At 57.5% G+C, this 20609-nt stretch overlaps 7 protein-coding genes across 7 annotated transcripts; 3 read left to right on the top strand and 4 right to left on the bottom strand.

Moving 5' to 3' along the window:
- Positions 1-352: 352 nt before the first annotated feature.
- Positions 353-1694, bottom strand: ARO4 (3-deoxy-7-phosphoheptulonate synthase; the record flags this gene model as incomplete). The annotated part of the gene is made up of 3 exons (XM_071061766.1): positions 353-663; positions 716-1495; positions 1649-1694. The coding sequence occupies 3 exons, from the start codon at positions 1692-1694 to the stop codon at positions 353-355; spliced, it is 1137 nt and encodes a 378-aa protein (XP_070917867.1).
- Positions 1695-4581: 2887 nt separating this feature from the next.
- Positions 4582-5838, top strand: MFIFM68171_06347 (Homeobox domain-containing protein; the record flags this gene model as incomplete). The annotated part of the gene is made up of 2 exons (XM_071061767.1): positions 4582-4689; positions 4861-5838. 2 exons carry the CDS (start codon positions 4582-4584, stop codon positions 5836-5838), a joined length of 1086 nt encoding a protein of 361 aa, XP_070917868.1.
- Positions 5839-6583: 745 nt separating this feature from the next.
- Positions 6584-7761, bottom strand: MFIFM68171_06348 (Cytochrome oxidase c assembly-domain-containing protein; the record flags this gene model as incomplete). The annotated part of the gene is made up of 2 exons (XM_071061768.1): positions 6584-7326; positions 7419-7761. 2 exons carry the CDS (start codon positions 7759-7761, stop codon positions 6584-6586), a joined length of 1086 nt encoding a protein of 361 aa, XP_070917869.1.
- A 428-nt stretch (positions 7762-8189) lies between these two features.
- Positions 8190-9558, top strand: MFIFM68171_06349 (Large ribosomal subunit protein mL50; the record flags this gene model as incomplete). The annotated part of the gene is made up of 2 exons (XM_071061769.1): positions 8190-9164; positions 9232-9558. 2 exons carry the CDS (start codon positions 8190-8192, stop codon positions 9556-9558), a joined length of 1302 nt encoding a protein of 433 aa, XP_070917870.1.
- Positions 9559-10013: 455 nt separating this feature from the next.
- Positions 10014-12418, top strand: MFIFM68171_06350 (uncharacterized protein; the record flags this gene model as incomplete). Its single annotated transcript, XM_071061770.1, has 6 exons — positions 10014-10194; positions 10254-10385; positions 10450-10572; positions 10629-10763; positions 10821-11077; positions 11168-12418. The coding sequence occupies 6 exons, from the start codon at positions 10014-10016 to the stop codon at positions 12416-12418; spliced, it is 2079 nt and encodes a 692-aa protein (XP_070917871.1).
- A 347-nt stretch (positions 12419-12765) lies between these two features.
- Positions 12766-13777, bottom strand: rpl13 (60S ribosomal protein eL13; the record flags this gene model as incomplete). The annotated part of the gene is made up of 6 exons (XM_071061771.1): positions 12766-13164; positions 13246-13306; positions 13364-13461; positions 13535-13581; positions 13662-13695; positions 13775-13777. 6 exons carry the CDS (start codon positions 13775-13777, stop codon positions 12766-12768), a joined length of 642 nt encoding a protein of 213 aa, XP_070917872.1.
- Positions 13778-15570: 1793 nt separating this feature from the next.
- Positions 15571-18147, bottom strand: MFIFM68171_06352 (Inter-alpha-trypsin inhibitor heavy chain H3; the record flags this gene model as incomplete). Its single annotated transcript, XM_071061772.1, has 4 exons — positions 15571-17133; positions 17229-17391; positions 17446-17645; positions 17743-18147. 4 exons carry the CDS (start codon positions 18145-18147, stop codon positions 15571-15573), a joined length of 2331 nt encoding a protein of 776 aa, XP_070917873.1.
- Positions 18148-20609: the final 2462 nt, after the last annotated feature.

Raw genomic sequence — 20609 nt, forward strand, 5'->3', positions numbered from 1 at the left:
CATAGTTTCAAAGGCACCGACTATACGCATCCGGATGCGCATCGTTACCTTAGGGAATACACTCCGCCGCATTCGTCTCCTATTACTCCCCGTGGCACGGCCCGTGGCCTTTTTATTCGCAAAAGGCTGCTGAGAACGAATATTGAGGATACTACTTTTGTCCAGTCGACCCGCGATGCTGCTCCCGGCTGTTGAGGATGTTTGCTCAATGCCAACCAACCGACTTTTGAGCACCTTTTTCCCACCATAAACGACCCCGGCAACATATTTGCCCTGCGAAACCTCTCAAGTACCGTTTTTCTCTGCGGCTCTTCCGTGCCGATAAAACCCCTGGTCCGTCCAAAGAGATGCCCTACTCCTCCTCCAAGGGGGTCGTCTTGGCCTCGGTGTCATTTGTGGCCCCGGCTCTTAGCTTCCTGCGGTCCCGGACCGCAGCCGCAAGGTCCTCGAGCACCTCGACCGTCGATTCCCAGTTGATGCAGGCATCGGTGATGCTGACGCCCTTCTTCAGCGCCGACGGACCCTCGGCAGGCACCTTCTGGTTGCCCTCGTTGATGTTGGACTCGATCATGACCCCAATGATGGCCGTTTCGCCTTCCCGGAGCTGGTCCGCCACGGCTTTGGCGACCTTGGGTTGATTTCTATGGTCCTTATTTGAGTTGCCTGGCCCGGTTAGCTGCTAGCCAAGACCCCTGCGCTCCTCATGTAAACTTACCATGCGAGCAGTCGACCATGATTGCCAGCTTCTGACCCTTCTTGATCAAGGTCTCCTTGGCGGCCTGTATGTTCGCCTTGTCGTAGTTGGGCCCCTTGGAACCGCCTCTCAGGATGACGAATCCGTGCTCGTTGCCCGATGTCCTGGTGATGGCCGCCAGCCCCTGCTTTGTGACGCCCATGAAGTGGTGCTTGGCAGCCGCAGCCCCAATGGCATCAATGGCAACACCAAGGTTGCCGTCGGTCCCGTTCTTGAAGCCAACCGGGAAGGACAAGCCAGAGGCCAGTTCACGGTGCAGCTGGCTCTCCGTCGTACGCGCTCCGATGGCGCCGACCGAGATGAAGTCGGCGAGGAACTGGGGCGAGATGGTGTCGAGCATCTCGGTCGCAATGGGCATGCCGGTCGAGGTCAGGTCGCGGAACAGCTGTCTCGACACTCGGAGCCCCTTGTTGATCTGGAACGTCTGATCGATATCCGGATCGTTGATGAGGCCCTTCCAGCCCACCGTCGTCCGCGGCTTCTCAAGATAGGCGCGCATCACGATGACAAGGTCCTCCGAGAGCTTGTCCGAAAGAGCCTTCAGTCTGTTCGCGTACTCGATGGCCGTGGCCGGGTCGTGGATGGAGCAGGGCCCGACAATGACCAGAAGGCGGTCATTCCGGCCCATGATGACCCCGACAGCGTCCCGTCTTCCCTTGACGACCGTCTGAAGAGCTTGATCGGGCATGGGGATCTCCGAGATGAGCAGGGCAGGCGGAATGAGGGGGTCCTGGCCCAACACTTTGGCGGGGAGCGGATTAGCGATAGCCATGACGAGTGGCGGTAGGAAAATGAGACTGGCACGGAGAGTCAAGCTCTAAGCAAGTCCGCGCCAACGGCAATTGCAGCCACCGAGAGCTGTTGAGAGAGTTGCGGGATTAGAGGATGCCATACCTCTCATATCATCGGCGCGGAGGGGCGCCATGTCGACTCCAGGCATTCTAAATAGGTTTCTCGAGGGTACCAAAGGATTATTCAGAAAATAAGTCAAGTGAGGGTGGCCCTGGAGTCTTCCTCGCGCGGCGCGTAGGAAGAGATGGAAATGTTTAGTTGCTGAAGAAACTCGGGCTCGGCGAACAGTGGAAAGTGCAGCCAGCTCGTAGCGGTATCGGCAGGCAAAGATGATTTGGCAATGGAGGGGCGGGTGGGGGAGCAAAGTACAAAGCAATCTTGCAACCCGGCACCACAATGCGTAGGTCGAGGGCTTCTTGAAGTATGAGTAGGTTATATGAGAAGAACGCTGAAAGGAAAAGTTAAAGGCGTTTGGGAGAAAATGGGATGAAATTGTGTTCGCCGTGACTCAGAGCCCCAGCTACTGTCACGGGGAGGGCCGGTCCGCGCGCGAGTCAGGCCCCGAAAAGGAAATCGGCCAGATCCCCGACAATGCCTTACGCAGATGGGATTGAAGAAGGATGTCAGATTCCACAATCAGCTGTAGTTTGGTTGACTGTGACCGAGTATCTACCCTGCCCTCCTGGCGGATTGCACTCAGATCCTTTGATGCAGGCAGGGGACGTTGGGCAAGCCCAGCTTACCCAACGTCAACTACTCTGGCTTGGCAATCTTCTGCGTTTGCATGTGGCCGAGTCCGGAGAGCGGATTCGACAACATGCTCGGCGCGAATTTCCAGGCTCAATGCAGCTCCCGTCGTCTGATGCCGGATGAAGCCGTTCGCTTGAAAATGTACCATGGTTAGATCGCGTTGATCAAGGTGGGGGAGGGGTTGATTATTTTTCTATCCTGTTTCTCGCCCACCTCACCGCCTTTCGGCTGTCCACTTTCATCGCAAGCGTTCGCCCAGGCTTCGTAAAATTGCAGGCGTGATTGGGTGGCCCCTGGCCTTCGCGGGAAGGGGTAAATAATCTGGTGAATAAGACGGACTTGTCGCAACGCACACTTGCTCTATTGTATATTTTGACTTGAAAGTTATAATTTACTATGTGTCGTATTTGTGTAATGGGATACAGGAAATAAGGCTATTCTACAACGCCATACTCGGCGTTGGTAATCCTGTGAAATGATATGCGCTGTGAAGCCGAGGTTGAGCTTGAGATCCTGAATCATGGGTATCGGCGATACCGTGACCGAATTGTGTACATGTATTGTCACAGACCCGCCCAGCTGGGCAGAGCAAACGCCGCCTCCACCGAGTCCGAAGCTATGCGGGTCGGCCACTCCCAGCCATCACGGCCCTGTCCACACCGTTCAGTCCATGTGGGGGCCAATCGACCACGGTGGCCGCAATCAACCCTGGGTCGTCTTCGGTGAGCAAGCACGGACAACTGGCCTCTGGTAGGGAAGCGGGAAGTGCCGTCTTATAAGGTATCCCGGTTCCATGCGAACTTCCGTCATTTGCAGGAATGTCATAGTCAGGACGATGAATATAAATTCAAGGTAGGCGTTACTCGAGGCGTCTTTAGCGCGAACCAGCAGCTCCGTCGTAGTGCATGCGATGTCTTCCACCCGCCCGCCTGGGAAGTCTTCGAGAAAGTGCCCTAAATACGGCGCCAGGACTCGAGTGGACGTGGTTTTCTTTTTCAACGCCGAAATATGAACCAGCCATCGTCGAAAGTACTACAATTCGCAGATATACCAGAATTGGCAATGTTACGCGTCGTGTAAACTAGGTACCTAGGGCTCAGACACACCCAGCGAATCTCCTGTTGACATCTAAGCTTCTTGTGTCCCCTGTGTAGGGCCGTCATCTGAGGCGACCGAGCTTTTGGCCGCGTCACTGGTCGGAGAGACAATGTCCCCATCAGGGCTTGCTGACATAAAATGCCGCCCAAGGCAGAGCATCGCCCAAGACCCAGAGGACTGGCCGCCGAGGACGGCTCTTGAAGCAATTCTGAAACCGAGGAACCCTCTCTGGGTCTCTCGTCTGGCGAACGGCCCTCCCAGCCAGTCGGGTGCACTGACTTAATACCCATCAGCAAAACCCCACTCTTACCTCTCGAGGGCCCCTGCGCGCCCTACTGTGTAACTGTCAGTGGCGCATTTTTTGGGGAGCTGGGGCGGTCAAGCGCAACAACGCTTCACCAGGTATTTCAAAAGGGGCTTGTCCCGTTGAGAATATCATTCCGCTCACTTCTAAACCATCACATCTTGAGGGCCTCTCTTTCAATCGCTTGCGACAGCTCCTGTCAGTCTCTACCTGCCACCCAGTCAGCTTTCGGCATCCGCTTGGCCCCCCGCAACGGCACCCTTGCTGCATCTGACGTCGGTGCCATCCAATCACCGATAGCCCTTCGAGCAAAGAGCTTCGGTCGTTGCCTGCAAAAGCCCCCGTCGTCCCAACACAATGTCCTCGGTCAACCCACTGGTCTGAGCTGCTGCATTGTATTAGCAAACCACTAACCGGGCCATTCTCGAGACCTTTGATGGCAGTTCCTCGAGAGCCGCATCTTTTGGGCTACTTGGGCTGGTTGTGGAACTCGGGACAAACCTGACTTCGCGCCCCCTTGGGGTCTGGAAAGAGCCGACGGCGACAAGGGAGCTGGCCGTAGGCGGATCACCTCAGCCCAGGCAAACCAGCCTTCCTCAGCCTCCAGCCCTCCACTCCACCGCTTCCCCCTTCCTCCTCGATTCACCGTTTGGATTCGGGAACCGAGTCAATTGTAAACATTCCACCGTCAGTCCATCGCTTTATCCCCGCTGGTTCTTTCGGCAACAATAATTCTGTCGCATTCTGTCGCATCGTTTCTTCCTTGTCCCTTCCCCGCCGTGAGCTCCGATTCCGCCCCGCTTATCCAAACACGCCGCTTCAAAGCAAGCAGAGACTCTGAAGCCAAGGAACCCCAGGTTCTCACTCGGCTCAGGGCATCAAAATGTTTGCAGCGCAGGCGTGTTCCGAGCATCATCGCAAGAGAGGCAGGGAAGAGGATTATGCCGATATATCCGTAGGTGGCACATTGGGGTTCACCGAGCATAGAAGTGTAAGTCTCCCACTTGCATGACCACGGCGGCCGTTTTGCAGCTATGTATTTTGGTCCCCGAGCAACTAAAGCTAGGCTTCCCCATCGCTTCACCTGCAGGCTGCTAGTATTGCTGCACAAAGCCATGGCTGGACTTGCCTGAGCGTCGACAACGGCTAATGTCTCATGCAGAAACGCGTCCAGTCTTTGCCATTGAGGACATCGCCAACTTCAAAGCGATGGGCCGAGCCACCAAATTTCCCTCCGTCAAACCCGACGTTCGCCATGCCAGGGCCGCCCCGGACTATGACTCCCATCTCGTCTGACGCGGAAGAGCCGGTCCTGGAGGAACACGTCTGGGCCGATGAACCTGAGCTTATTCCCCCCAAATCATCAGCCATCACGGTCTCGGAAGTCTCGGACGGTGACATGGACATGATGGACACGGCAGACCCAGTGAGCAGCGGCCCAGGAGACTCGGCCGCGGCGAACAACACGGGGCGTATACCGACGCCGATCCACTGCAGCTTTGCTGCTCAAGTACGGGGTAATAGCTGGAATGATGCCTGCGTCACGCTCAGACGGGGGCCGCCTCTTGCAACGACGCCCGAGGAGCCGAATGCGATGGCGTTCAACAGCAACTGGTCGGTGGGCATCACAGGTCAGAATGCTGCCATGACAGGCCACGAGAGTGTGCCTAGATTCCTAGACGGCGCGGCCGCAACCGCGGACGTCATGTCAGACTGGAACATGGTGCAACACCGGCGACTTCCCTCGCCCATTAGTGAGTGCGGCGGGGAGGACAGTCTGGGGAGCCCGGGAATGGTGCTTGATTCGTCACCACAGCGCGGAGGCCGCTTGAGCCAGGTCACACACCAGCATCCTCTGCTGGCAGGCCTACCGCCCCGTGCCAGCTCTGCAATGGAGGGGGGACAGTTCGCGCGCAACGGCAGTCCGGGAGCGGACAGCCAGAACGGCAATGCCATGGACGTCGAGTCTCCGGCGACGCCTTCACCGAAGAAGGGACACACGAGATCGAGACACACGTTGAACTCGTGGACGGCACTTCAGCCCGGCATGACGCGGTCGTTCAGCATAGGATACCGGGCTGACTGCGAGAAATGTCAGAAGAAGGTACCCGGTCACTTCAACCACATCATCATTTCATAGAGGAATGAGAACGGGCGGTGCGTGAGCATCGTCGAGATGCCTGAACAGAGGATTCGCCAGACCCTGAGGGGGTTGCCTATGTGATGGTGGGATCGCTTGGAGATAGAACATTTGTTCGGCTGGTGTGCTCTGGGTTCACTTTGGGATATTCTCCCTAAGCCACTCGCTTAAAATGGGATCATGGTAACAGCAGTAGTCTGTCGGTTCCAATTTTTTTTTTTTTTTTTTTTTTTTTTTTCTTTTTTCCGTCGAGATTCGGCGGGCTACACAGCGTTCGGAACTCGGACCTTTTTCATATCACATTCATCAAGCATCGCCTGGTAATGGAGTCATTGGGAGGAAGCGTATAGGGCTACTCTGAAATAATTGAGGCAAACAATGCTGTATTCAATATCTGTTCCATGGTGATAAAACTCATACAACCCTCCCCGAGACCAAACCTCGCCGGTCTGCCGGACGTCAGAACGGCTGGAAAACTCAAGTCTAGCTATGTACAGACCCCGCGCCGAGTAATGCACGCCTTTTCTACACTATGGTACAGAAGCCTTCGTCCATTTTCGCCTTCCGTCTGCAGCAGGTGCCGGATGCCACTCTGCTGCCCAATTGTTTGAATACCAGAGGTATTCATGCCACACAAGCTCCATGTACGTCAACCGACACCACGGCGGCACCGGTGGGACAAGATACAGTTTCGCCCCTTTTGTCCGACAGATTTACCACCCACCTTGAGCACAGCGGCTCACCACTACCACCATCCCTTCTTTTTGGGCTGCTCCTGCTCCTTCTGCTGCTCGGCGGAGGGCTTGTGCTGCTGCTCGATGCCAACCCGGTCCAGCGGCCCACCTTGCCGCTGGTTCTGCTTCTCCTTCTCGAAGGCCGCGTGGGCCTTCTCCCGGATATAGGCCTGCTTCTGCTCGACGGCGCGGACCATATCGCTGTCGCGGACGCCCATGCCGTCGTCCTCCTCGCTCAGGCTCTCCCAGCCGAGCCGTCGCTGCGACGACATGGGCTTGTCGCCTTCCTCCTCCTTTTTGAGGTTGGATGTCAGCCAGGTCCAGAGGCCTGCCTTTTTCGGTTCCGCAGCGCTGGCTTCCTCCTTCTCGTTCGTCGGCCAGGAGACGGCCTCTGTTACCCGCTGCCGGGCTGCCGCGGCTTCCGATCCTGCTGCTGTTGCTGCTGCTGAAGAGGAGGGGGAGGCGGAGGCGGAGGTTGCCGTCTTGGAGGCGCCGGTGGCGGGTTCCGGCGCCCCGAGGATGCTCATGTTGGAAAAGAAGGACGTCTTGCGGCCCGACTCGCGCTCGCGCTCGAGCTGCTCCTCCACAAGGGCGATCTGCTCCTCGGTGGCCTTGCCCGTCATGTAGGCTATGCGGGCTGCCTCGAGGCTGTCAGCTTCGAGATTCTTTTGCGCCTCGACCCACTCGCTGGTGCGCTTCTTGTTGTACCGCATCATGTCGTAGGCCGTGTAAGCTGTGGCGACGACGGCGACACCTGAGCGAAGTGTGTTAGTGCTTATACGATCTCGCTTGTTGAAGGCAATGGCATGGGAGCAGAGGCGCAAGTGCAGAGGGTGCGCAACTCACCCGTGAACAAAACGATCCCATAGACTGTGACTCTATGCACCGAGTCGAACACCCGCCTGCCCGCATCGACAACCTTATCGAACCTTGATACTTGGGCCTCCTTGGCTCTCCGGTGCGCCGCCCTTAACCGGGCTACCCTCTGCTCTGGGGTTTCCACTATCCCCGGCCCAGCATTTCCGCCGCTGCCGCTGCCACTGCCACCACCACCACCACCGGGTGCACTTCCTCGCCCGGACCGAGGTGCTGTGAACCGGGGTACGGCAGCTTTGGAGCTCGCATGCGGCGTCGCCGCCGTAAATCGCGTCGCGTCCGAGACGCTGCGCGGAGCAGCAGAAATTGGCATTATTGGGTTTATTGGACCTCGGTCGACTTCGGCGTAATTGTCTCGGCCGGTCAAGTGCCCTGGTGTGTTGAAGGGCGGGAGCTGAGGTGGGTTGGAGTGAAAGGCTTCCGAACTTTCCCCCCAGGCTCAAATCGTCAACCTCAGATCATGCAATTCCCTAGCACCGACCCCAATAATTTTTTGCACTGAGCTCCCGAGGAGCGGGCTGCCAGCTGCATGTCAGCCACAGCGCACTTGTTGCCGGGAAAGTGGCTCGTGTCCATCCTATTGCGGACTTGGGATCCACTTTTTCCTCAGAGCCGACCGAAATTTTGGCTGGAGAATGCGCGCCTGCCGTACACTTCGCGGATCGAGGATACGAGAGAGAGACGGGAGTGAACAACAACCGGAACGGGCCGTCCATTGACCGACCGCCTCACTCCAGCACGATGCGCCGTTTACCGAGGTTACGGAGCCCAGCTCCCCCAGGCTTCATCACTCCATCTTCAACACCATCCAGCTCGTTCCGTGGCCCAGCGGCGGCGACCATCGTCTCGCCTTGCAGCGGACACAGCAACACCACCACAACCACCACGGTCCTGCCAACTCAGCCCACCCAGACCCGCTACCTCTCCACCACCCCGGTTCGCCGCCAACCCGCGCCCCAAGCCGACGCCCTTCCCGAGGAGGACTATGCCGAGCTTAGCGTCGAGCCCAAACCCTCCACCCTCGCCTACCCGCAGTCCTTCACCACCGCGGCACCGCCGTCGCAGATCGATGACCCGTCGTACAAGCCCGCCGAGACAGCCGAGGGCCTCGAAGAAGTAGGCGGCCTGGCCGACTGGTGGGACCAGCCGGCGCACTGGAGCCACGCGCTGGTGCCGACGACGTTCGGCCGGGCCCCCGCGGACAAGGTGACGGACCCGTTCCTGCTGCAGGTGCTGGCGCGGCGGGCGGTGGTGGAGGCGCTCGTGGCGGTCCGGCACGGCCGGGCCGACCGCAAGCGGCTGGACCGCATCTTTGGGCGCGTCCCGGCCACCAGGAAGCTGGACAAGATCGTCACCAAGCCCCTCGTGGCCGGCGAGGGCGGCGAGGTGACGCTGGCGGATAAGAAGGACTGGGTGAGGGTGTGGGACTCGCTGTGCGGTCTGGAGGAGATGGGCAGGAGGGAGCAGCAGAAGGAGGTGACGAGGGCGTGGCTGGAGGAACAGCGGAAGAAGAGGAGTGTGGAGGTGGAGGAGGGTGCTGAAGGGGTCGAGGTTGCTGGTTCTGGGGCCCAGGCGGAGGCTACGACGCCGGCCTCGGCCCTAAAGCCGCCTAAGACGGAGGCGAGCATTTCGCCGGAGAAGGCGGAGGAGTTGGTTCGGTCTTTCGGGAAGGGGTGGTTGAAGGCCGAGCTGAGGGATCCGGTGGTCAAGTTCTACGTGAGTTTTGCGGCAAAGGATGGCATTGTGGTTTTTACAGAGGGATGCTAACGTGAGCGTTTGACAGGCCGCCAAGCGCATCCAGCAGCTGACGGGACACCGCATCACCGATGCTAAACTGCACACCATCACGACCATCGGGAGCCTCATCCAGCAGCTCACCGAGCCGCCCAAACCTAAGAAACTCGCAGAGCTGGTCCAATCAAAGGAGGTGTTCAAGGGCCTCTCCAACGTCAGGGTATTCCCCAGAAGAGTTACGCCCATCGACAAGGAGAAAATGGCTGGTCGCTGGAAGGTTATTGTCCGCGAGCTCGAGAAGCGCGAGCTGCCCGTCATTGGCACGGGCGACTACGGCGCACCCATCGAGAAGAAGTGGATCGAGGGGAAAGTGTAGCGGGCCGGCTGCGGAGTGCCTTTTGTACACCATCCCTCGGGCTGTGTTTCCCCGGTGTATCATGTATAATGTAGAGAATATTGCGTGTGTATACAGGCCTTTTTCCTGTCCGTGTTCATCCGTTTCGAGGATTGACCAGCAGTGTGTGAACTCAGGGTTAGTGGTAAACGCTGTAATCCGAATTTAGGGTTAAGTGCTGGTGAGTGCCTAGCTTAAATAATGCGTAAGAAACGGTCAACTTCGATTTGTTTGCTGTATATTTTCGGCCCCTCTTGATGAAAGTATTTTGACACTCTCGACTAATAATCGTCTTTCCCACCTGCGCTTCTGTACTCGGTTGAGTTCCCCAGCACTGCGTCGGAATCCGTTCAGGCTCGTAAACCGCGGGGCAGACATCACAGCCCGAGACGGTCAGAGGGGCGTGCGCGGCGACCCGGTTTGCTATACGGGAAAAGATGGCCTGGACAGTGGATCAGATAGCAGCGCTCTTACACAGTCACGGCAGCACTGATACTGGCCAAGATGAGAAATCGTGGCGTACTGCTCAGCTAGAGGAGGTCCTCGCTGCGGTTCGAGAGGAGACTGCCGATGACCTGGCTAGTGTTGTCGAGAAGCTTGCTGACGGGGCAAGGGACGGTGAGCTTGAGCTTGACCTCATCTCCTGCCGTGTTTTAAGATGCTAAACCTATGGATAGCTTCCTGGAGATTGCCTATCGGGGACTCTGGTTTCTTGCAATTCATCCTATCCGTTGTCCCTGCTGGAGACCCTCACCACCCCCTGAATAAGCAAGCTCTTCGCCTAATTGGCAATGCTTGTGCAGACTGCGGTAATGAAACAGACCGTGGCGCTGTGAACCAGGATATATATATCAAAGCTAACGTGCAGCGCAGACGAGAACCGAGCCCGGGTGGTCCACTCTGGCCGGCTACGGAGCTTCGTTATCGACTGCTTCAAACACGATGCAATTCTTCCCTTTGCCATTGCCGCAACATTGAACATCTGTGTTGACTACAGTAAGATAACCAAACGTCATTTACCCTAACCGAGCTGCTCACAAAGTCTTTCGTAGACCAGGCTCAAGCGCAGGCATCCGAAGCCGGGCTAAGCAAGGTGCTCGTCGATATCGTCTCTGGGGAACGGCTGTCCTCTTGCCGGTCTTCTCTCAGTCACATTATGACAATATTGGAGTTACTCTGCAACCAAGGTATATAAAGATGAACCAGGTCCGCCGGATACTCAAGCAGCTAACCAAGAGAACCAGACTCCGAGCCCAAGATTGCCAACCCCAATACGCCCGCTCTCCTTCTCGGTCTAGCCACTGGCGAGAAATACGACGCCGACCTTGATGCGTTTATGGAAATCTGCACACCCGCGCTGGCGTACCTCACCTTCCAGGATCTCCAGCCCGTTCTCCTGGAGACTGGCAACCTTGAGCTGCTGCAATCAGCGTTCGCCCAGTTGTACACGCGCTTCGATATTACTGATCTTGACCCCGATACTGCGACCCAGCTCAAGCAGGTCGAAAATGCCTTCCTCACTATCTTTGCGGACGTCTCAGCTCTGCCCGGCTTTCCGACCGCCTGCCCTCTTGACAGCAAACCTGCCCAGATCTTGATCGACTGGCTGGGTCTGCCTCCGACCTTTTCCCACCTCCAGACGGCAGCATGCTTATCCCTGGGCAACCTCAGCCGCTCAGACGAGTCAAGCACGGCGCTCCTTAAGCATGTGCAAGACCCCCTGCTGAACATCCTCTCCCGCGCCATCCCGCCGTCCTCCTCTGAGGCCCCAGCCCCGCGAGATACCGTCCCCCCTCTCCAACTCATCCATGCCTCCCTCAGCTTCCTCAAGAACCTCGCAATACCGTCGCCCAACAAGCCTCTCCTTGGCGCCTCCCTTCTCGACTCATCGCGTCCGCTCCTCCCGCGTCTCTGGACCTCTACCCGCACCCAACCACAGCTCCAATTCGCCGCCGTCTCCCTAGCCCGTCTTCTCCTGGTCAACTGCCCCGCCAACGTACGACGCATCTGCACCCCCCTGGCAACCGACGACATCAACAACGACAGCCCAAGCCACCTCGCCCTCCTGACCAGCACAGCCTTCTCCGCCGACGAGGACCCCATCAAGATGGAAGCTGCGCGCGCCGCCAGCCTGGTCTGCCGCGTGCTCCACCACTCTCGCTCCCCTTCCTCCGCGGCCACTTCGGAGGACGTGCTCGACACGGCATGGACATGGCCCTCCGAGTCATCATCATCGCCGTCACCCTCAGGGACGGAGTCAACCGACGTCCCTGTCCGCGCCCGCTTCTACGCCGCTCACGCCCAGGCCATCGCCGCCTCGCTGCTCCTCTTGCTCACGCAGCCGCGTTTCCCCTCGGTCCGGTCCGACGCGATCTTCGTCCTGGCGCTCATGAGCCGCGCCTCCACCGAGAGCGCTCGCATGGCGCTGCGGGTGTTGCAGGCCGGCGGCAGGGACAAGGATAAGATGGCGTGGCGTGTCCTGGCGGAGACGATAACTGGCTCGGCTGAGCTGGCGGGGGAGATTTTGGAGCAAATCAACGCCGGTGAGAAGGTGGAGGGGATGGAGGCGGGGACGGAAGAGAAGAAGGGCGATGAGGACGGGGGGGTGAAGGTGGTTGGGGTTGCGGACGGGCTGACGCTGGAGCCGCAGCAGCAGCAGCAGCAACAGCAACCGGTTGGAGGAACTGCCAAGATGGATCGGGAGAACGCGATGGTGCTGGTGGTCGAGCTGTTGCGCAACTTTCCAGACGAGTTGTCCAGCATCAGGGGACCGCTAGAAGCGATGCTGAGCAAGGGTGGCGAGTTGGTGGTGCAGGACAGAAAGGGATCCTCTGCTGTTTAGCAAACGAGACGCAGTTTCCTTTCCCATGTAGACGGTCGAGCAGAACCCCAAGTTGGACACCGTGAGCATTCAAAACCGTCAATTAGCCCTAAACACCTTGGCATTTCGCTGTGGCCATCAGTCATGCTTTTTCCTGTCCATTCATTTGCGAATGCTCTAGCAAATCCCTATGATGCGTGTAATCTTTCTGAACCCTGCCCTGAACGAAGTCTCGAAACTACACGGCCATAGGAGAAACCACGTCCTCGCCCGGTTCACCAGGAAAAGCAGAAAGCGAGACCAGACCAGCCAAACGAACACCGCCGGGAACCTTCCTATCCGCCGTTGCCAAAACCACGACCGACCGCCTATTTCTTGGCGTTCTCGGCCTCGGCCTTCTCCCGCGCACGCTTCTCCCGGACGCCCACCAGGCGGGCGTCCGACCTCGCCTTCCGGAGCGCCTTGTAAGCACCACCCTCGACGCCCTTGGGCAGGTCGCCCTTGGAGATCTCGCTGAAGCCGGGGGCAACCGGCTGCTCGACGCCAAAGACGCCGCGGATGCTCTGTGTCGTCTCGGCGGTCTGCTGGTCCTTGGGGGTATCGGCCTGCTTGGGCTTGTTGGACTTGCGGGGGAAGACGATCAGGCGCGCCTTGTACTCCTTGAGGCGCTGAACGTTGACGGCCATGGACTCCTCCGAGAGGTTCTGGCGACGGTGGTCGACGGCAATGCCGATGGTGGGGGCATAGAGCTTGGGGATGCCGGCAGCCTGTTTTTGCACGCGTGTCAGAATAACACTGCCCCAAAAATCCCAACCCTGACCCGTGTTTTCCGAGTTCACTCCTCGTACCTTGAGCTCAGCGAGCGTGAAGCCACGGCCGAGACGTGTCCGGCGGTTGTACTTGATGGTGCTGCAAATGGGCCATTAGACTCGTCCTCCCACACAGCGCAATCGGGGTGTCACTAACGGGCATCGGACAATCGGGCGGAGCTTGTCGACCGGGCGGGGAGCGACGGCAGCAGCCTTCGCGCGGCGAGCCAGACGGCGGGTGACCTTCTTGCCGGGCTGTTTTCCATCCAACATGTCAGAACCGGAACCCATTTCAACCGCTGGCCATTCCCCTCGCTGCATCACGAACCTGGTCGAAGTGGCACCGCACACGCCGCTGCCAATCCTTGCGGAAGTCTACAACTCGGTCAGCCTCCTCGTCCTCCTCGCCAGCGGCCCGTAACCGCTTCGTCGTCGTCGGATGGGCGTTTGCTCACGGTTGTGGGGAATCTGCTGGTTGTGCTTGATCGCCTAGACACGGAGATGCATTAGCAAAACTCGGCAAGCGAAAGCAATCGCATTGCGCAATCGCCCAAGTGACGATACTCACCATTGTGACGGTTGTGGATCAAGCCCCTCTGGTCCCTCTGGTTGTCGAAAAGAATCACCAGTCGTGAAGCAGATGCAATTTGGAGGTCGCTCGGCTTGGAGGAGCTCGCCAAATTTTTGGCAGGGCTTGGAAACCCTATGAAGGCGGTGTGGGATTTTGATTCGCCCGCACCAGCTGCGGTGGGGCTGCGCACCCTTCTACAATCATTCATCGGTACCAGTTGGCAGCCAGCTGGTCAGTACCGCCCTGCTCTTTTTCTTCCCGTCTTGCAAGTCGCTACGTTTGAGGCTGTCGAAGCTGCCCGAGTCACGCTTCGTGAAGTATCATAGAGCCGTTCGAAACAGCCTTTGACCCAAGAAGTCATCTTTATATTTTCCATGAGCTCTTGCCTGACCTTGTTACCTTCTGTGACCGCTGTCCAACAAACTTGAAATCTGGCGATTTCAGGTTCAGTACATTTAAAATGCCTATCCTTGCATTTCCAAGCTGCTCCTCTCTACCCATAACCAACTTTACTACGGGCTAAGAAGTCGCTATAACCTCCAACTTGAGCGAACTGATAGTAGCATGGCTCCTAGATCGACCCACGGCGGCACGTCGGGCTCTGAATCGGGTCATCAAGATGTCCGCGATGAACTGCTCGGCCTACTAGCACCCTATCCCGCTCTTCAGGCTGCTTTTCTAGACGAGTCCGAGGACTTTCCAACCCTGGATATAACACTTTTGCGTTCCTGCCTCGCCTCAAACTTCCCTGCGAGCGCAATAGTGCACGAGTGGCTCCGTCTCTTTGACTGGGTAAAAGCGAGTAGTGATTCAAAGCATGCGAAACTCCTTGAATCGTTTGCAGTGCAGAACCCTGAACTCCAGGAGCATGCTCGAGGCGACAAGAAGATGGCGGCGGGGAATAAAGCTAGTACTCATACCGCCATGCGCAAGTCTTTTGCTCGAGACCCAGCCCCATTTCCCGGATTCAGCGACAGATTTCGTAGTACAGACGGGCATTACGAGATGTATGACCGCTGCCTCGAATTTACTCGCTGGAAATTGCACATACTCGTTCGTTGGGAGGTCGACGCCCGCGAGTTTGCCTCTGAAAGGGACAAGATGCTCCACATCTGCTCGCTGCTCAATGAGAACGCATTTTTGTACGTCTACAAAGGCTTTGAAAAGCTCATCTACTACCGAGAGCAGCCCGAGCAGTGGCCGTGGAAGACAGCTGGCGAGTTGCTTGGACACCTCACTACCAGGTATGGAAAGTATTATTATCGGGAGAGTAGAAGCGACCCTTGGCAGGTGAGGTCCTTGCATACAGGAGACATCACCGGATTTGCAAGGCCTTAGTGCCGCAGCGATGCCCCGCGAGCAGATAGAGAATCAAAGAGAGGAATAATATATCACGGTTTGCAGTTTTTAACATTCAAACCTCATACGAATCTTTCACTGATCGCACGAGGTAAAAGAGAGTGAGAGGATAATTATGATTGACTGATCGAGCGAGATGACTTATAAAATCATTGTTCGTTAGAATGGCCCAATCACCGTCCGCAGTTCGATTTGTCGGTTTAAAAGACAGCATCAAAACCAGCTGTCATTTAATTAGTGTCATAACGGCTCAGTCTCAGAAGGCTCAATGCGCATTCGCTTTCCCAATATCCGCTTAGAACTTGGATTGGATGGACTGCAAGTGGGCGAACGGTTTATGAAGTTCCCATTTCTGCTAATTAGACAGGTCGCTTGGTATGCTAGACTTGATCTCTACCATGTGTTGTTCTACCCAACTAGGAGAACACCCGTATTCAACCACAGATAATGTCCTTCCTCCGCCCTGGCGACAATGTCTTCACGTATCTCATCGCCGGCCTTTTGAACCCATCAACGAGACCAGTCTCCGGATCCCTCGTCACGCCCCCTCCCAGCACCACCCCGCCACTCCTCTTAGGCAGCCTCCCAAGCGCCTTTTTAACCTTGTCATAATCGCCTAAGAACCCGTGCACTCTGACTTCCGTCCTCTTATCCCCGGCAACCAGCCCATGGCCCAGCGTGACGCCCCAAACTCCGTTGACCAAAACCGCGTGCGCCTCAGCATCCTCATCCCGTTCCAACAAGACCGAGTACACACTCCCGGTATACCTAACCGACCTCTTCGCCACCTCCTTCGGATACACCCACGCTTCCCCGGCGCGCATCGAAACCGGATGCCACGGCGTGACGAGCAGTCCGCCCGAACCAACCCGACACATCGCCTGGCCCACAACCGCCGTCCTCAGCACCGCAGCCACCTTCCTCGGGCCTTTGGGGGTCAAGACCCGCATCCCTCTCCTCAGCCGCCCGATCCGCACCTCCTCCAGCACCAGCCCCTCCGCCGCCCCGTCAACCCCAACCATCACGCGTGCCGACCCCGCAAAGCAAGACCCGTGCACATCTCTATACCGCCCCATCGACAACATGGGCGACGCGGAGTCCGACGGACCGCCACCGGCGCTTCCACGCCATGATTTCGAAGGCGGACAGCTCGGCGTCGGGGCGGGAAGGGCATCGAAGGCGGCGTCGAGGCGGTCGCGGCAGGCCAGGAACAGGGGGCTGTCGCTGCCGTACAGCAGCGGGCCGTGGTCCTTGAACGAGTTGCATACCTGGCGCGCGTGGGCGCCCGCCAGGCTGGGCAGGTAGTGCATGCCCCAGCGGAAGTAGTGGTTCTCGTTGGTGAGGGCCAGGGCGATCTGGCCGGTCCAGGACTCGGGCGGCATGGCCGTGATGGCGGTGGAGCCGCACAGGTCGAGCATCAGGGAGCGGCAGCCCGCGTGGGAAGCCACGAATTGTTCGTTGGCCGCTGGGAGGGTGGCGGCGAGCTTTTGCAGGTCGGCGAGGAGGCTGTCTGGGGGTTTGGGCAAGTGCTGGTGTTCGAACTGTGCGTCTAAGGGAGACAGCCTGGAGAGGAAAGAGATGAGCGTCGAGCGGGAGACGTGGTAGGCTATTTCGGCTGGGTCGAGCGGGGAGAAGTCGAGGGCACTTTTGTGGGCGACGGCACGGTGGATGGTTGGGGTAAAGTTTTGGTACCCGAGGACGGCGGTTATTATGGGAGGCGCGCCTACATCGGCCATGGCTTGGAGGGGAGTATTGTTGTCCTTGCGGTAACGGAGGTAGATGTCGCGGGATTGGCCATATTGGAGATGGCCAAGGAAGATGGTACGCTGGTTCAGGGATCCTGGCACGTCTTCGCTTGATTCCGAAGGCAGGTGTCGCGTAACGGCTTCTCCTGTTGTCTCTTCGAGCTGCAGGTAGCTTGGGCATGTGAGGCGAAGGATGGCATTGTTGGCGAATGTTGACTGAAGGTTGGCCACGGCATGAATGAAAACGGTACCCTAATGCTCGTCAAAATCAAATGAAACCAAATATGTATATATATATATATAAAGAAGAAGCGGGGGGAGGGGAGGGTTGAGCTGGGCCGACTCACTATCATGCTAGCATCAGGGATGAACGAGTAGTTCCCCCCGCCAATTTCGGCGATCGACTTCAACAACCCCGACCGCAGGTTGTAGCCAAAACCAAACGTGTGAATGGTAGCCGGCAGCGGTTCCATAGTCCGAAGCATGTTGACGTATCCTCGCGGTGGGCACCTGGTGAGAGTGTTAGGAGCCAGGCGGAAACTGAGAAATTCCTTCATAACCTACGAAAAATTTGGGATACCGTCAGTCAGAACGAGCAGGGCTGGTATCCTGGCACTGCGATCCTCTTCGCCCGTATTAAATAGATTGACGCCATCGCGGATGCCGTGCCAGAGGTTGGTCGAGTGGGCGGGTCGCATTCCCTCGATCTTCTCGAGCGTCTTCGCTTTGTTCGAAGCCGTCATGGGCGTAAGTTCTTGAAGAACCTATTGTCAGGACTCTTGTCAGGTATTCGGTTCTTCCGTCTATTTTCTTCGTCTTCTCTTTTTCTCCTCTTCTACGGTGAGAGGAGGGGTGGCTTACCTTGCTCTGTGTAGTAAACGTCACAAGTCCTAAGCGATCCCTTGAATCGAGCGTCTCTATGATGGTCCGGGCCGCGTGCTTTACCAAGTCCAGAATTGACAAGCCGAATTCTTCAGGCACGTCGCCGGGCCCCACGGGAATGGGAGCCCTATTCCCCATGCTGCCCGAGACATCGATGGACAGGACGAGGTCACAAGGGACATGGCTTAACCGCGAGACTTGGGGATCCTTAGGGGGCTGGATCTTGACGAGGAGGCCATCTTCCGACGTGAGTGGGTGGAGCTGGACCACGGGTGTCCGCATATCTGGGCGTTGTGGTTTCGGCCTCGCGGGCAGTTCCTCGTTGCTTGAACTACCATGGCTTCCGTTCCCGGCACCACCACTGGATATGCTGACGAGAACCATGACTGCTGTTTGGTGACGGAAGCCGGTCCTCGGTGGTGCAGAATTGGGGAGGAGGCAGAAGTTAATTTATCTCCCTGCTGGCTTCTGGTTGTTAGTTCCTCCTTCACGCATAAGCCTGGGCCGATGCCGCTTGAGATACCTAGGTAGGATTCGGGCGAATGATACCGTCGCAACTGTGTGCCTTAAGCAAGTTGCTGACGGTGATCAAAGTGAGCAATCGGTCTGCCTTTATCCCCAACCTGCGATCACAGGGGCTCCTGTTGGGTTGCAAGCCATGATCGCAGGCAGCCGAAAGGCGTTCTACGCAAGCGCGATCTAGCATGAACCTGCGCCTGGCTTGCGCCTCTGGGTCGACGCTGGCAATGGCTGTTCGTTGCCTCGCATTCGTGCACTCGGGCTCGGCTCTAGGGCGCCCAACTCGTCTACGATGGATCCGTCCTCCGGTGGGCTCAAACGGGATGCAAATCACCCCGGCCATTACGGAGCGATTCGACGTCTGACTCTTGCACTAACCCCGGTTGGCGGGTTCCCGCGGGCCCCCAGCCTCTGCGACGGCCGCCACGGAGGTAACCGGGAATTAGCTGGCACCACTGAAAATGCCTTGGCCCGTTCCGGGGCCAGGACCCTTACGGAAGACGAATCCTTCCGTAAGGGTCCACTTGACCCTGGTTCTCCAGCTGTGGAGCGCACGAGGCAGAGCCAACCTCATTGTGTCGCGCGTGCCGAGATCCATGACCCCAGACTCTTCCCTGCATTGGGATACCCCCCCAATCGATCCAAGACCAAGACATAATTCCCGTGTATAAAAGCGAGCTCTCTGTCGCACAAACCTGCCCATACGTGTACCATGTGTCTATGCGTCTACGCATCTATGCCGCCACCAGCCTCGACATAACTCCCAAGCCCGGCCTTGAGGTGCACGTCTCGGTCTCCCTTCCCCCCCCAATGCCCCCCCACTTCCCCAGGAGACCCCGACTCAACCAAAGTGCATCTGATGTCATGGGGGGCCTAATGCCGGAGAATCCCGGCAGACCCCAAGCAACAAATAAGTTACCAAATGTTTAAACCTCATGGGAATTTTCTCATTGGAGAATGCTCGACACTGCAGCCAATCCGACAAAGACGATAGGCTGCGGGGGAGCTTCGATCACCCCCAAGCTAACGCATGCAGGCGCCATGCAACCCGGCCACTGCGAACCTTGAACAGTCGACATGTCTCGCGATCCTCAGCACATCCCGCGCATCAAGTCACAGCTTCGTGCAGCGTCCAGGGCTCCAGGCCAAAAAGGGTCGCCCGACTTGTCCCGGGCCCGGGAACAAGGCCACGGCCACGGACTCTAATTCGTTGGTCCTTGCCTTTTGGTTGGTCAATCCCTCGAGGAGGGTGGTGTTGCGAAGTGAGACTCAAACAAACCCTTCCCACCTGGCGCACCTGTCAAAAAAAGGTCTTTGCCACAGAAAGGCAACCATCTCCCGTACCACACAAAGTATATCTCAGGCCTCTCCCCCGCCCACACCCTCTTTTGTTCCCTCTCCCACACACACGCACACAACCCCCATCACACTTGGTTCTGCAAGTTCAAGCGATTCAAGCCACCACCAGCCGTCTCAGCGCATCTCTGTACACCCGCCATCCCGCTCTCCAGCATCCTTCTTCTTCGGCTACACCAAGCGCCCCGTCAAAGCAACAAGATGTGCTCCTCCCAGCCTCGCTGCTGCAAGTGCGGAGCCATGCTTGTCATCAGCAACTCCTGCGCTCACTGCCGGCACCTTCAGTGCGGCGAGTGCATTTAGATGCCCGTGCCTTTCCCAGCTTTTGACGGGACTGCAACAAACGGGCGACACCTCGAACCTCCATGGAACCCTTCGTGAACCGTCGAGCTCCAGAACAACCCCACACAGCCACAAGCCAAGGTTGTCCACCTATGTCGATGCATCGGGCCGCAACAACAATGTCATAGCAACAGGTCACTGCGACGCGCTTTACCCTGACCGCTTCGGGATCGCATTTAGCGAACGAGGGATAGTAGTTGGGGCTGGCTCTTTATTGGTCCAGAGTCGGGACGGCGAAATTGGCTTAGGAAACGACCGGGATGGCGTCTCTCTAGGCGCTGCTGACACCCCGATTCGGGAAGAGGGGCGGAATGGATCTAGGATAGGGGTTCTGCGGAAGCAGCGGCAGTGGGAGCGATGAGCGTTGTACTTTAATCATGTACCAATACGACAGCGACCGGGATGGCTTGACTCGACGCTTTGGAATTGTGGTATCTTGTGTATAGGCCTTCGTAGCGCCAATGGTTAGCGTTGATTACCCGACAGCCAGATGTGAACCGTGATGAGCAAATTAGGAGCACGAGCAGCCCCCTAAAACAGCCAACTCCATCCATAGTAACGGCTCATAGGCTAGTAGCATTTACTGCATCCCGAGTTAAGACGTTAATGCGAGCTCAACATATTCTCTA

This window comes from Madurella fahalii, assembly GCF_045866475.1.
Source record: "Madurella fahalii IFM 68171 DNA, scaffold_3, whole genome shotgun sequence".
Lineage (NCBI taxonomy): Eukaryota > Fungi > Ascomycota > Sordariomycetes > Sordariales > Madurella > Madurella fahalii.